The sequence below is a fragment of the Rhinoraja longicauda genome, chromosome 22, assembly GCF_053455715.1.
Source record: "Rhinoraja longicauda isolate Sanriku21f chromosome 22, sRhiLon1.1, whole genome shotgun sequence".
Taxonomy (NCBI): Eukaryota; Metazoa; Chordata; class Chondrichthyes; order Rajiformes; family Arhynchobatidae; genus Rhinoraja; species Rhinoraja longicauda.
Window position 1 is genome coordinate 24,526,436 of NC_135974.1, and position 14,851 is coordinate 24,541,286.

The 14,851-nt window shown below is 40.1% G+C and overlaps 1 protein-coding gene across 2 annotated transcripts in view; it reads right to left on the reverse strand.

Annotated features, from left to right (window-relative positions):
* Nucleotides 1-2,152: 2,152 nt before the first annotated feature.
* The window catches only part of LOC144604686 (docking protein 5-like), a 257,087-nt gene continuing 244,388 nt past the window's right edge, over nucleotides 2,153-14,851 (reverse strand). For both annotated transcript variants that reach the window (XM_078419333.1, XM_078419332.1), the window contains one exon: nucleotides 2,153-5,204. In XM_078419333.1, coding sequence (XP_078275459.1) covers nucleotides 5,140-5,204 — 65 coding nt within the window. In that variant the 3' untranslated portion in view covers nucleotides 2,153-5,139. The remainder of the gene's footprint in view (nucleotides 5,205-14,851) is intronic.

Sequence of the window (14,851 nt, forward strand, 5' to 3'; positions counted from 1 at the left end):
GAGGCATTTGTTCCTTTCGTAAGATACCAAAAGTCCATGATTTCCTCTTTCACTTCAAGTAGCCCGCTAAATACTCTAAATATATAAGCACATTTCTTACTCTACACAAGGTAACCAAATTATACTGGCCATTTTAGGCCTTGGCATTTTAATGGGAAATATCCAAACTACAGCTTAATTATCATTTTCCCTCTCTATCCTGTATTACAATAATGACTATTAAATTGTCAGAAAGTGCTTTGCTTCATCCCAGTCTTGAAATATGTCATATAAATGCAAACTTTCCTCTCACTATTAAATGCCTAAAACTGCACTGACATAGATCAGTGTTGACAAAGCAGATTAAATTCAGAATGCTTATTCAGAGCCTTTCCAAATTTGAATAATGACACAGTCATTTTAGAAATTGCTGCTTTTTATCTTTGAAGATGAGTTTTGAGTTCTCAGTATGTACAACATAAGAAAGTCTATTACCATTTAGAATTGATTATACAATATAAAGACTCCATTTTGAAATGTTTTATTGTTAAACATTTCATATATTACACACTTAACTGGTTTGCAGCAAACCCCATGAATATAACAAACTAGATAGTATTTTTTGGTGGAAATTTACCTCTGGGAAAAGATGAAACTCATTTTGTTTTCTTTCAATTTAATACTTTATACAAAATAATCAATTTTATTTTACAACCCAAAAATATTTTCCTTGGGCAGAGGCTGGGAGCTTTTCCTTCATGGTTTTTAATTGAAACAAAATGGACTAAAAACATTCAGGAAGCCCCGTGATTGGTAAATTTTACCAATCAGCAACAATACATTATAAAAATTGTATGCACAGATATGTGCATTGTGGTGTTGTAGCTAGTTTGCTTGTGTATTTTCAGTGTTCATCTGGGAACTTAGCTAAACATTAACTTGAAATTAGAGCAACATCAGTAACGGACATCCAAATAATTCCTTTATCTTTTGTACTCCACGATCCGATTGTAACATTAAACAACTACGTGAATAAATCTCAAGGTATTATTGACATCACGTTATCATTCAAGGTGGAGGTGGATTCAGATTAGACAAAAACGTTTGAAAGTGACCAGATAAGTTAATGATAATTTGAAAATGTTCATTGATCTGCATTGAAGAAGGGGAACTAAAAATAGTTTCAAAATTGTTATTTCAAATAAGGATAAGACAGAGCTTCACTTCAATGACGAGTATGATTTCAAAGTATAGCATCTGTCACAAACTTGTATTTATTTTCAGATCTATAGGGTTTAGAGTGTGACATGTCTATGATTGGGTAGGCTATAATGCAGGACTACGACACGTTGGGTAGATTTTTACACTCTCTCCAGTTTGTGTAATCTCCTACCCAAAACCTCCACTATTGTGGAGCTCAGAAAGTCATGGAAATTTGACTCAGCCCAACAATGGCAGAGCACTGAAACTCGTGGAGTACAAAACACCCATTTACCCTAAGCAAAATCCCACCAACTATTAGTGCTTAAATACATTGTGTATCTGAACTAAATTTTTTTGAACAATTAATGTGTTACTTTTTTTAAGCTCTCCTGCATGGAAGATGCTTAAAAGGATTTTTTTTAAAAATCTGGTTCAAAAACTGAATTATCATCACATCATAGAACACTTTTAAAGTGTTAATAATTAATTATGCTTTGCTCTAAACCTCACTGGTCTGAACAATCAATTATTCATTTCATGTTTTTAGCATGCCAATCCTAAAAACAGTACAACAGAAATGCTGATTTTTTAATCAAATATTATTAGATTTTTCTTTGCAAATTTCCTCTGGGAATTAACTCATTGTTCATTTTCATTTCTCTGTCTGATAAACATTTGTCTCACTTATCTGACCATCTTTGTACTGTAACCAAAGCACTTGGAATTCTCCAAGGCTTAATTCTGCTACTGCAGAGTAATCTGTCATTGACTGTAATCACCATTCAGTTTGCGGTTGAGTCCACATAGCAATGGGTTCTGCTGATACATGGACAAATATGAATATGGATGCTATGTTCAAGCAGAAGTAACTCCAAGTAGAAGATTCTGCAGAATCAGAAGTAGAAGTTTCAAGTAACTCCTGCACCCCCCCCCTCTCTCTCTCTCTCTCTCCCCTTTCCCCCACCCTAGTTGTCCTACCGGTTCCACCGGTTGCATCCTTGTTATCACACTTTCCCCAGCCAACAATGGGCCATTATGGATTCCACCCTTCTTGAGGTCATCTGTTGCCAGCCCTGATTTGTTCTGGCCTTTTCTCGGCTCCAGTTTATTTCCACCCGACCTCCCCCACCTCTGCTTTCAGTCTGAAGAAGTGTTCCAACCCAAAACATCATCTACTCTGTTTTTCCAGAAATGCTGCCTGACCTGCTGAGTTACTCCAGCATTCTGTGTCTTTCTTTGGTGTAAACCGGCATCTGCTGTTCCTTCCTTCACACAGAAGTAGAATCAAGCTTTGAGCAACAATGACAGATGAAGAAATAGGGGAGGGTTTGAAGGAATGGAAATGGGAAAACAATGATCACAATCTCATTTGCCCGAATTATGTCAGAACCCATTTAACAAATATTGGGAAGTTCAGTTTGCTGCCTATCCAAATTAATCTCCTCATTGAAGACTATTCAGTGAATATCCATGTCCGGCAGAGATAGTGTCTCAGATGTAGCCTGACTCGCTAATTTAGCCCAGCACTTTGTGCTCAATGCAAAATTCCAGTATCTGTAGTTCCTCGTGTCTTCGAATAAATGGAGAAACCCTCCTGAACTGTTCTGTTTCAAGAACAGGAAAGGCTGAGGCAACTTTTCACAGACTTTGCCAGACTTTTTACCCCAATCGCAAATGCCAGATTGTTTTTGGATACAACAATCTTTCATTACCAATTACTTTGTGCCTACATACCTGTCTCTTATCAGTTCTTCTCTGATTGCTGCTCAGTTATATTTCATTCTAGAGGTTACATTATCTGTTAAAGAACGCCTTAAATGCCAACTGTGCGTTGAAACTGATAAATTGCAGTAAACTGAGAAATTCAGCCCTGGTCATTGATGGCCACACACTATCTAATAATGTTACTGTATGGGAGTCTACTTCTGAATCTATACAAACAATGGAATACATTTTGGAGGCAGGAAATAATGTACTGACATAACCATTCAACACTACCAAAAATAGACAAGTTTCTACGTTGTACTTTTGAGTTTAACAAATCAAATGATATCATATGAGTCACCCCACAGGTCAGGCAGCACCTCTGGAGAATACCTGCCCAACCTGCTGAGTTACTCCAGCACGTTGTGCCCTTGTGTGTATAAACCAGCATATATTGTTCTTTGCTTCTACATATCAAATGATAAACAGACAAGCATTTATTAGCCACCTAACAGATTGGGCAGCTTGTAAATGAATGCCAAACCCTGTATAGTCCCATCCTGTGAGGTTAATGAGGGATTATCCACTCTGAGATCGCAATGATAATGCTGGCATTGAAATTTGAGCAATGACCTCTGCAAAAAATAATTAGATTGAATGAGGTTAATACAGCTAGACCATCTGATAATGAATAATGAAAATCTTTAAAACCGGAATATATGTGTCAATGGGGAACTAGAATAATTCATTTTTCATGAGGTTCATAAAATAGTCCTATGATAATACAACTAAAATTCACGGTGGTTTTCTTGCATGTTCACTTTACCAAAGTACAATTTATTTGTACTTTTCTTTAAATGTACTGTCGTCAGAGATGAAGCTATCAACTAAAAACTACCAGGTTCAGTGGCAGAAATGTTGTTAATGAGAACTAGTGATAGTTATTTAATTAACCCCACAGAACATAATATTCACTCAGTCCTTCAGACGTACAATAATACAACTTATTCCATTTGCAGCTGCTGATAATTATTTTTTTAATTCTATTCAGCTTTAGGACTTTCTGACATGTCACAGGGACAAAAATCATAGGAAGAGAAATTATACACATAAAGTACTTAGCCACCTTTTTGAAAAAAATGATTGTCATCCAAACATTAAGATGACCTTTTTTGCTATCAGGTGTGCTGTGCATGTCTAGAATATTTAAATTTCACATTTCCACTCTTTGTAGCTTTTGTTAGCACAATAAGCAATTACAGTTGTTTCACCTCTGATTTTGCCCCATGTTCTTTTGGCAATAAATCCGCCTTCATAATGAATAACTATTCATGCCTGCTTTGCAAATGAGTTTAGTCAGTCATCCTTTCAATGCGGCTGCCATCTTTAGAACATACTCTATATATACTCTTAATCTGCTGTTAGTACTTTGAGTTACTGAGGCCACATTCAGTGCTTTGTGTCTTGTTTCACCAATCACACCTGTGTCGATTGCCCAGACAACAACTGAAATCAGGAAGATGTAAGTAGACGTGATCCCATTGCCGATTCATTTTGGTGTAATCACATAAGGTTATGGTCAAATGCACCAAAAATGCTTTCACACATTTCCTTCTGCAATTTACAAGTATTCTATTCACCTGATTAAGTCATGGACCTCAAGATTTTGTTTTCTCTAACTGAGTTTTCATTGTTGGATTGGTTATTTTATTGTGCTGCAAATAATTTTTTTAAATGTCAAAATTTTACAATCTACTTTACTGAAGTCTAAAAGTGAAATTATGAGTTACTGGAAAAAAGTCATCTGTAATTAGCACCTCAAAAACCAAACACAGGTCCGTACAATGTCTTGGCTTTAACTGTTTGTTAATTCCAAAGATGCAGCTAATTTTTCTACTGAATTTGACACAGATTAATAGCTTTTTCTTGAAACAGTGCTTTACAAAGAAAATACTTTTGCTTTCGCTGGTAAGAAATTACGTTGTACATCCTGGAACATGAGCTCACAATCTGCTTTTGTAAAAGCAGCCTCTCTTTTCAGTCCACATTTAAGTCAATCATTCAGCCTTGTGTTCATTCACCCCAACACTTGAAGAGGAAGTGTGGATTTACAAAACAAAAGATATTGCAAATATCATTCAAAACACCAATCCATTTTGCCCTGAAATCCTCCTGGTTGATTCATTGGGCGTATTCAGTGCTACAGTTTGAAGCAAAGCCATCAGAAAATGTTCCACCCTTTGGAAGTTTATGTCAATGTTGAGAGTGGTAACTGGGGATGGTTTCTGTACGTGGAATCCTCAATGGGTAAGAATCATCTGAATAAAGAAACAGGGAAAATAGGTTAAAAAAAAGTTATAACTTTAAATACCAGCAACCGAAAGAAATTAAGTATTAAAATTTAATTTCAGGTAAACATGATAGTCAAATAAATCTCTTTTACATCAAGTTTCCTTGACAGTTTAGTTAAGTTTATTATTGTCACATGTGCTGACGTTTTGTTGCGTGCTATCCAGACAGTGGAAAGACTATACATGATTACAATCAAGCCATCCACAGGTTAAAATGTGAATGTCCAGTATGTTTTTTTGCGGCAATCACAATTTGTTTGCCGGCTCCTATTGACAGAATAACTTTGCAAAAATATTGAACATTCACATTCGTTTGTGTTGGACCAAAGCAGTAACTTGCACATTAATGGTCCAATCAATTTTCAAGGCACGTTTCAACTTTAGGTGTTCATCGTACCTCCATTTGAAACACTTGAAAGAACTTTTTAAAAGGTGAATAAAAAATTCTTGTTGGCAAAAGAACATAAGGGGTGACCAGGCCACAATCTCATCATAAGGTATTTTCAATGGAATTTTATTTTAAATCATTCCAAATGTATCTGGGAAATAACGACAACTGTAATAACACGATCAATACAGAAATACTCAGCAGGATGTGTTACGACTGTAAAGACAGATTTAAAGATTCAGGTCAAATACCATGTTTCTGAAACATTAACCCTGTTTCTTTCTCCTCAGGTGTTATCTGAGTATTTTCTCTTTTCATTTCATTTTTCTAACATTTGCATTTTTTCTTTAAACTTTCGAATCCATAATGAACATATAGGCTGTGAATGAAAGGGTAAAACTGATCAATACTTCTTTCAGATGTTCACCTTTGTCACAGTTTCTAGCCTCTCCTGTGGGCTGAGCAACCCTCCGACCAAACCTCTCCTGCGGGCCCGGCAACCCTCCCCAACTGACGACCTGTGGAACCATTGCCGGCCAGGGAGTCTCTCCCGGGGCTGGGGGCGAGCGAGGGGGAAGAGGAAAGGGGAGAGGGAGCCACTCACCCCAGCCCCGGGCGACCATCGCGGCGCCCAGAGCGAGCCGTGGACCCATTGGGTGCAAACCTGTCCTGCAGCGGCAGTTCGACGGCAACGGCCATCTTCTTTGACCCTCTGCCGCCGTGCTGCACCACGGGAAGAAGGTCAGGCGCGGGGCCTATGCCGGGACGGGTGCTGGTCCTCCCATCAAGAGGGGAGGGGGAGGGGGAGGGGGAGGGAGCACATTTATTAAAGTTTATTAAGTTAATTGCTTTTAAAATGTACGATCAATCGAGACCGCAGACGAATGGTGAGTAGGGTTGGCCTAAAATTGTTGCGCTATCGTGTACCCTTTTGGCTATGTTTCGGGTACAAACAATCAAACTAACAGACAAATATACAAGATGAGAGTTTTAGTAATATATAGATAAATAGATGAAAATCAAGTTAGTTTTAAATGGTAGAGTGAGCGGGGAAACAAAGGGAATATCTCTGATCATGGGATAACACTTAAAGTACTTGGACCGACACTGATATTATGGATTGAGCACATTAGTACAATGGGAACTGGCCAATATCACACTGCAGATCAAAATGATAGAAAAGTAATATATTTGAAGGCAGTTGTGCCATTGCTATAATTAACACTGTGAGATAGTTCAGAGAAGGCAAATTAATAATCACACACGACGAAGCTTCAGGCAACAAAGATGCATTCTCTTCATTAGATTTTCACCAATATGACAACATTTATGGAGGTTTGCTTGTAATTCTGTCACAATTCTGAAGAAAATGTGGAATATTGCAGCTTGTACTTTATTTTGTTTTGCAAAATATAATTATTTTTACCAATTACAAATGAAGGCTCATACTCTCAAGGAATATTGTGGTAGTTTTGTGGGTCAGCTTAATTTGACAAGCCAAACAGATGACTGGTTTAATTTTCTTGTTCTCTAACTTCATAGTCTAGAGTCAACAGTGTTTAATTGCCATATGTACTGGCATAAAAAACTATGAAATTCTTATTTACTGCAGCTTAACAGGCCTGTTAATGCAATAACACACAGATAAATATACAATAACCAGTAATAAAATTAATTCATAATTAGTGATACTAGGTAACCAGACCACAATAATGCAAAATGGAAGTCTGTAGTGAAACTTAAACAAAGTCCTTAGTGGATAATAATTGTTGAGGTAATGGTTAGTTTTGTGTTCTTGTTCTATGTCTGTATAAAACTTGAGAGTCTTCAAGGTACAACAGAAGTCTTTATAAGAAAATAACTGCAGATGCTGGTACAAATCAAAGGTATTTATTCACAAAATGCTGGAGTAACTCAGCAGGTCAGGCAGCATCTCGGGAGAGAAGGAATGGGTGACGTTTCGGGTCGAGACCCTTCTTCAGACTGATGTCAGGGGGGCGGGACAAAGGAAGCTTTGTCCTTTGTCCCGCCCCCCCTGACATCAGTCTGAAGAAGGGTCTCGACCCGAAACGTCACCCATTCCTTCTCTCCCGAGATGCTGCCTGACCTGCTGAGTTACTCCAGCATTTTGTGAACAGAAGTCTTTATTACATTAACTCAATGCTGACAGCAAGACAACTAAAAATGGCTGCAACCACACGATCTGACCGCACACTCACACACTGTGTACAGACAGAGATAACCATGTACAAAACATCTCCCTTTGTCCTGTGCAGCGCCACCTGCTGCACCGGAGGAGCAATGGGTCCTCCTACCCCACACGGTCCACCAAACATCACAGTTAGTATTTTGCAGTGTTGGTTGCTTGGAAGAAGCTGTTCTTGAACCTGGAGGTCAGTTTCTGAGCTCCTGTACCTTGTATTCAAAGGTAGTGGTGAAATTAGAGCATCGCTAGGGTGGGTCTTGGATGATAATAGCTGCCTTTTTGAGGCAAAGCCTCCTGTAGATCCCTTTGATGGTGGGGAGATCAGTACTCATGACGGACTGGGTAATATCTAGCAATCTCTGCAGCCTCCATCATTCTTGGATTTTCTTATTAGCAAAGCAGGCTGTGATCAAACCAGTCAGTACCTTCTCTATTGTATAAGAAAGAACTGCAGATGCTGGTTTAAATCGAAGATAGACACAAAATGCTGGAGTAACTCAGCGGGACAAGCAGAGTTTCAGGTCTGAAGAAGGGTCTCGACCCAAAACGTCACCCATTCCTTCTCTCCAGAGATGCTGCCTGTCCCGCTGAGTTACTCCAGCATTTTGTGTCACTCTCTGTTGTACACCTGTCGAAATTCAATAGAATATTCGTTGAAATCATGAATTTCATCAATCTTCTAAGAAAGTAAGGCTGTTGATAAGTTTCATTATAATTGCTAAAAATCGTGAAAGCTAAAGCTTTATGATATTCTTAAAACAGGGTTTCAACCTCCAATAATCTTGTCAGAGGCAAATTTGTGAATTTTGTTCATTCTGCGTAAAGGTTATCAGCGAAATTCAGTTTTCTGGATTTCAACGATATTTGCATAAGAAAATATTTATTTCTTCCATACTAAATTTTAAATCATGGAACTTATTTATTAAAGGAAATTTCTGCTTATAAAAGAAGTTAAAGAGCAGCTTCAAGCTGTTCAGTTAACAGTCTCTCTTACGCTTGGATCTGATATTAACACAGCTTGCAGCCCAGTGGTATGAACATCGACTTCTCCAACTTTAGATAGTTCCTCTGTCCCTCTCTTCGCCTCCTCCTTCCCAGATCTCCCTCTATCTTCCTGTCTCCACCTATATCCTTCCTTTGTCCCGCCCCCCGATATCAGTCTGAAGAAGGGTCTCGACCCGAAACGTCACCCATTCCTTCTCTCCTGAGATGCTGCCTGACCTGCTGAGTTACTCCAGCATTTTGTGAATAAATACCTTCAATTTGTACCAGCATCTGCAGTTATTTTCTTATACAAAAGATCAATTCAGTTTTCAACAATGGAAAATATTTTAGTTCTAAATGCAAACAAAGTCTCTTCTAAATCGTATTCTTTAATAATACCGGATCTGCGTACACATGGACACTTACTGTGTTAGAATTTCAATGCAGCAACTACAAACTATTTATTGTTTCTGCATATCAAACACTCACTATCATCTATGCCCCCGAATCTCATAATCCCCATCACTTTCCTACCTTTCCTTCTGGATTTCTCCTTTATTATGATGAAATATTGTACTATTTATAAACTCATTTGAGAAGTTTTAAACCATACCAGCTTTCCTGTAGGAATAGTCAATATATACATAATAGAGTCTTCAATCTCCATTTATAACTATCTTTCACTCCATAGCCACAAGGTGTCCCCATCAGTCAGAATGCACATGGAAAGATGCTTCAGTTTTACTCATTCAGTCATTGTGTCGTACAGCACAGATACAGGTCCAGGGATCCAACTAGTCTAAGTCAACCGTCAAATACCCTTTTGCAATGATCCTACACCAATCATATGTTTTCTCTTCCCATTCCCAACAACTTCCCCAAGCTTCTTCTGCAGACCCGACCAACTTGCATGTATTTGGGACATGGGAGGAAACTAGAACACATTCGGGAAATCCATGGCGTTATAGTGGGAAAGTACAGACTCCACAGAGATATCAATGGAGGCTGGGATTGAATCTGGGTTGCTGGAGCTCTGATGTAATAGATCTACCGGCACTGGGACATTTCCAATTCCACATTTACATCAGAACTAGAAGCAAACTGAAAATACCTGCCCTTTCGGACAGTAATCTTGCCTTTGTTGGGAAGATTTATGATATTTAGTACAGTTTATTTGTTCCACTTTGCCTAGTGTAACAACTGATCAGAAATACGGTTGAGAATCAAAACAGAATTTCTGCATGAGAAAGTATGTGGAATTTGGTTCCTAAAACTGACACATTTTAGACATGTTGTGAGCATAATACACATTGAGAATATTTGCTATCAAACAAAGATGCAGACTCGCATCTTATAATGTGATCTCCGCATTGAGTATGCATGTCTTGAACTTTGATTTATATCTATATTATTTTCCAAACTATGACTACAATCTTTGCACCATTTTGCTGTTTCACTACAATCTTTGCATCCTTCTACTGTTTTACATTTGTCATGTATTTATTATTATCATGTATACCGTGTACTGTATGAGTTTCACGTGAACAAATAATTTCATTGCTGCTTGGTGTATATGACTGAATCTGAATCTCATAATACAACTATCTAATGCTTTAGTGCAAGTGTGGAGGTAAAATGGAAGGCATTCTTAGAAACTTATCCCAGTCTGTAGCAGTAAACTTGCGAACCAGTGGTGTTACGTTGTTGTAGGGCGATTCCTTTCATTGAAAACCTGGGTCTTAGCCAGCAGGACTCCACCAGGAGACAACCTGTGCAGCACAAACTTCCTCAGGCTGGGAAATCTGCCCAGAGTGCATGCCAGGTAATGCAGCCTCACTTAAAAGGAACAAGAGAGATCAGATGCAAACGGAACTTCTTTCAAAATGCGACACAAAATGCTGGAGTAACTCAGTGGGTCAGGCAGCATCTCTACAGAAAAGGAATAGGTGACCTTTTGGGTCGAGTCCCTTCTTCAGACTTCTACAGTTCTGAGTTACTCCAGCATTTTAGTTTAGTTTAGTTTAGAGGTACAAAGCCGGAACAGGCCCTTTGGCCCACCGAGTCCGCATCGACCAGCGATCCCCGTGCACTAACACTATCCTACATACACTAAGGACAATTTACAATTTTAGCAAGGCTAATTAATCTACAAACCTGTACGTCTTTGGAGTGTGGGAGGAAAGCAGAGAAAACCCATGCAGGTCATGGGGAGAACATATAAACTCCATACAGACAGCACCTGTAGCCAGGATCGAATCCGGGTGTCTGGCCCTGTAAGACAGTAGCTCTACCACCATGCCACCGTGCTGCCCTATCTTTAGTGTGTCTATCTTCAGGTGTAAACCAGCATCTGCAGTTCCGACCAAAACATTCTTTCAAAATGAAATTGTTTACATCCCTTAAAATATTTTTGAGCTATTGAGTGTTTTACAGTATCCACCTTACAAAGATGAGAATCATAGTCACAGGGAGATAAAATATGGAAATAGAGCCCACAACCGACGTAGTTCACATCAAGTCCAGGAGTAGCTGAAGTCACTACTGCTGGCTTAGGCCCAAGTTTTCAATGAAATGAATCACTGTGCAGCAATGCAACAGCACTGGTCAGCATGTTTACTGCTACAGACTGGGATGAGTTTCGGGAAAGCCTTAATGTTGTACCTCCCCTGTGGCATAGGAACCATACAACAAATAATGGTGTTCAGATTCAGATTCAGGGTAGTTTATCATTGATCAACCAACTGTTTATACTGGTCTTTTGTTAATTCCAAGTTTTAATTCCCCCATATTCTCACTGACTTCCTCCAGCAATTACATCAATCACTTCCACACTAGAGGCAGTTTGCAGTGGCCAGTTAACGTACAAAACCGCTCGTTCTCAGGACATGGGAGGAAACTGGAGCACCTGGAAAAAACACTCGCATTCATAAGTGAAGTGTAAACTCCACATTGACAGCACCTAAGGTCAAAGTCGAACCCTTTCTCTGCGTTATAGGCAGCAGTTCTACAGGCTATCTCCCTGTGCAGTTTAAAAGGAATTCTCACATTCCGACAAGTCCCTGGTATTTTTGAACGTTTGTAATTGTCAAAGATGGCGCAGCAGTAGAGTTACTGCCTTTAAGCATTGTAGATTGTACGTTCCCCCCGTGACTTGCGTGGGTTTTCTCCGGAATCTCCAGTTTCCTCCCACACTCCAAAGACGTACAGGTTTATAGGCTAATTGGCTTCGAGAAATACTGTAATTATAAATTGGCCTGAGTGTGTGTCGGATAGTGTAAGTGTGTGGGGATCACTGGTCTGTGCGGACTCGGTGGGCCGAAGGCTCTGTTCTACACTGTGAATCTAAATTAAACAAAGTTAAAACTGAGATATTCATCCACCATTCAATAATAGGGGCACATCGGCCAGTGAGCCCAGGGGGTGAGAAGTAAATGGGGTGAGGATAGGAGGGGAATCGTGGAACAGGCTCATCAAGTAGCCAACCAGTTCATCGAGTCAGCGTACACTAAGGCCACTCCTGTGCTGCACTCCATTGCATCAATCGTGCCAGAGGCAATGCTGGAGGAATCTAGGTGACCCTGAACCAGGCCGGCAACAGCCTCAGAACAGCAGATCTTCCCTCTCTCCCCTCTAAATAATACATCGATCCGACACTTGAATTTCTTTCTTTACCACTTATTTGTAAAGCAAACAAGAATGATCCCAGGAATGAGTAGGTTAACCTATGATGAGCAGTTGTCAGCACTGGGCCTGTACTCGCTGGAGTTTAGAAGAATGAAGGGGGACCTCATTGAAACATACAAAACAGTGAAAGGCTTGGATAGAGTGGATGTTGAGAGGATGTTTCCACTAGAGGGAGAGTCTAGGACTGGAGGTCATAGCCTCAGAATTAAAGGATGTTCTTTTAGAAAGGAGATGAGGAGAAATTTCTTTAGTCAGAGGGTGGTGAATCTGTGGAATTCTTTGTCACAGAAGGGTGTGGAGTCCAAGTCAGTGGATATTTTTAAGGCAGAGATAGATTTTTGATTAGTACAGATGCAGGAGAAGGCAGGGGAATGGGGTTAGGATGGAGAGATAGATCAGCCATGATTGAATGGCGGTGTAGACTTGATGGGCCAAATGGCCTAATTCTACTCCTATCACCTGATGACCTTATGATCAAACAAGGATTTCACCAAATCCAAGCACTGGAACATTGCCACAATACAAGATTAAGCAAAGTTTCCCATCTAAGAAATGTGTTGCATGGATTTATTTATACAATAAAAAGCAAACCATTGCAAAAGACCAAATGTCAACCAAATTAAACTCAGCACGATCCAATGCACAAATTGCTTTACAAGTAAATAGTCAATTTTATGCTTTCATTAACGGATAATGTAAAATAGTCCATCTTTATTGAACAACAGGAGAGGTTATATTATCTGAAATTTATTGTAATTTCCCTTCCAATATTTAATTTCTATTTTGATGCCATTTAAGTTAAAGCTGCATGCATCATTCCTGAAAGAGAATTGTATTCCTTTTAATGCAGCTTTAGATTGCACTGTGAATTGACAGCCAAATAGAATACATTTAATTTAATTCCAAGAAAGACTACATACCATAAATTAACTGATTTTTTTAATGCATTTGTAAAGAATTCATGTCTAATCCAAGGGATGTAGATAGAGAACAATCTAATCAAAACTCTTCCACTGGATTCCTTTGCTGGTGCCTCATTCTCAGTCTCCATCCAGTTTCTCAGCAAAAAGCACTGATTCTTTCTGATCAAAAATCACAGTGTCATGAACAGTATTTTGATCTTGGGAGAATGGGCCATAACACTGTGTGAAATTGCGCATTATCTAAGCTCAAGAGATGAGGCATCTTGGTATACCAGACATTCTCCAGACTGGTCTGGATGTAGAATGGACAAATGTCTTCCATATTATTGCCAGGTTTCATTCAATAGTCAATAGTCGTTTATTTGTCACATACACATAAATGTGTAGTGAAATGAAACATTACCCGCAGTTGAACAATAAGACCAATAAGAATAATCAATAAAAATGCAATAACACATACAATCACAACTAACACCAAACAAAAAGAAACATCCATCACAGTGAGTCTCCTCCAGTCCCTCCTCACTGTGATGGAAGGCCAAAATGTATTTTTCTCTTCCCTGCCGTCTTCTCCCGCGGTCAGGCTGTTGGAGTTGCCACGTCGGGGCGGTCGGGGCTCCCGATATTGAAGCCCCCGCTGGACGGTGAAAGGTCCACGGCCTATTCCAGGCCGCGCCGGATGGTGAAAGGTCCTCAGCGGGCTGACCCAAGCCCCGCGATTCGGGGCGGGCGAACACGCTGCCTCTGCCGCTGCCGGAGCTCCCGATGTCGGCCCCCACCCAGGGGCCTGCGGGCTTCCGACATCCACGCGGCCCGCGCCGGAGCCTCCGGAGACGAATCGCAGCCGCTCCCGCAGCATCCGCAGGCAGCCAGCGCCGCAGGTGGTGAGTCCGGGCCGCAGGCTCTGCGAACCAGAGCCCCAGGTGGTCCCAGGTGCATGGCCGGTGGTAGGCCGCAACGGGAACGGAGACACGACACAGAAACAAAGGTCGCGTCTCCGTTCGGGAGAGAGAATTTTACAGTTCCCGTTCCCTTCCCACCCCCCCACCCAGGACATTGAATACATTTCTACTGTCCTCACAGTCTTGCCTGGAAATATTTAATGATCTTATGCTGTCTGAGCACTCACAAATGTAAACTCCCAAAAAAATGTCTTTCATTGACAGGAGCAGATAGGAGGCTGGTCAATATTCTACTGCCATATTGGATCAGAACAACTTCCCATGTGACGTACAGTAAGCAGAAAATGTAGACCGTAATGAAAGAATGGGGGAATAACAACCACTTTAATTAATGTGAAGGAAGGAAATGCAGATGCTGGTTTAAACCGAAGAAAGACACAAAAAACTGGAGTAACTCAGCGGGTCAGACAGCATCTCTGGAGAAAAGGAATAGGTGACGTTATGGGTGGAGACCCTTTTGTGTGCTA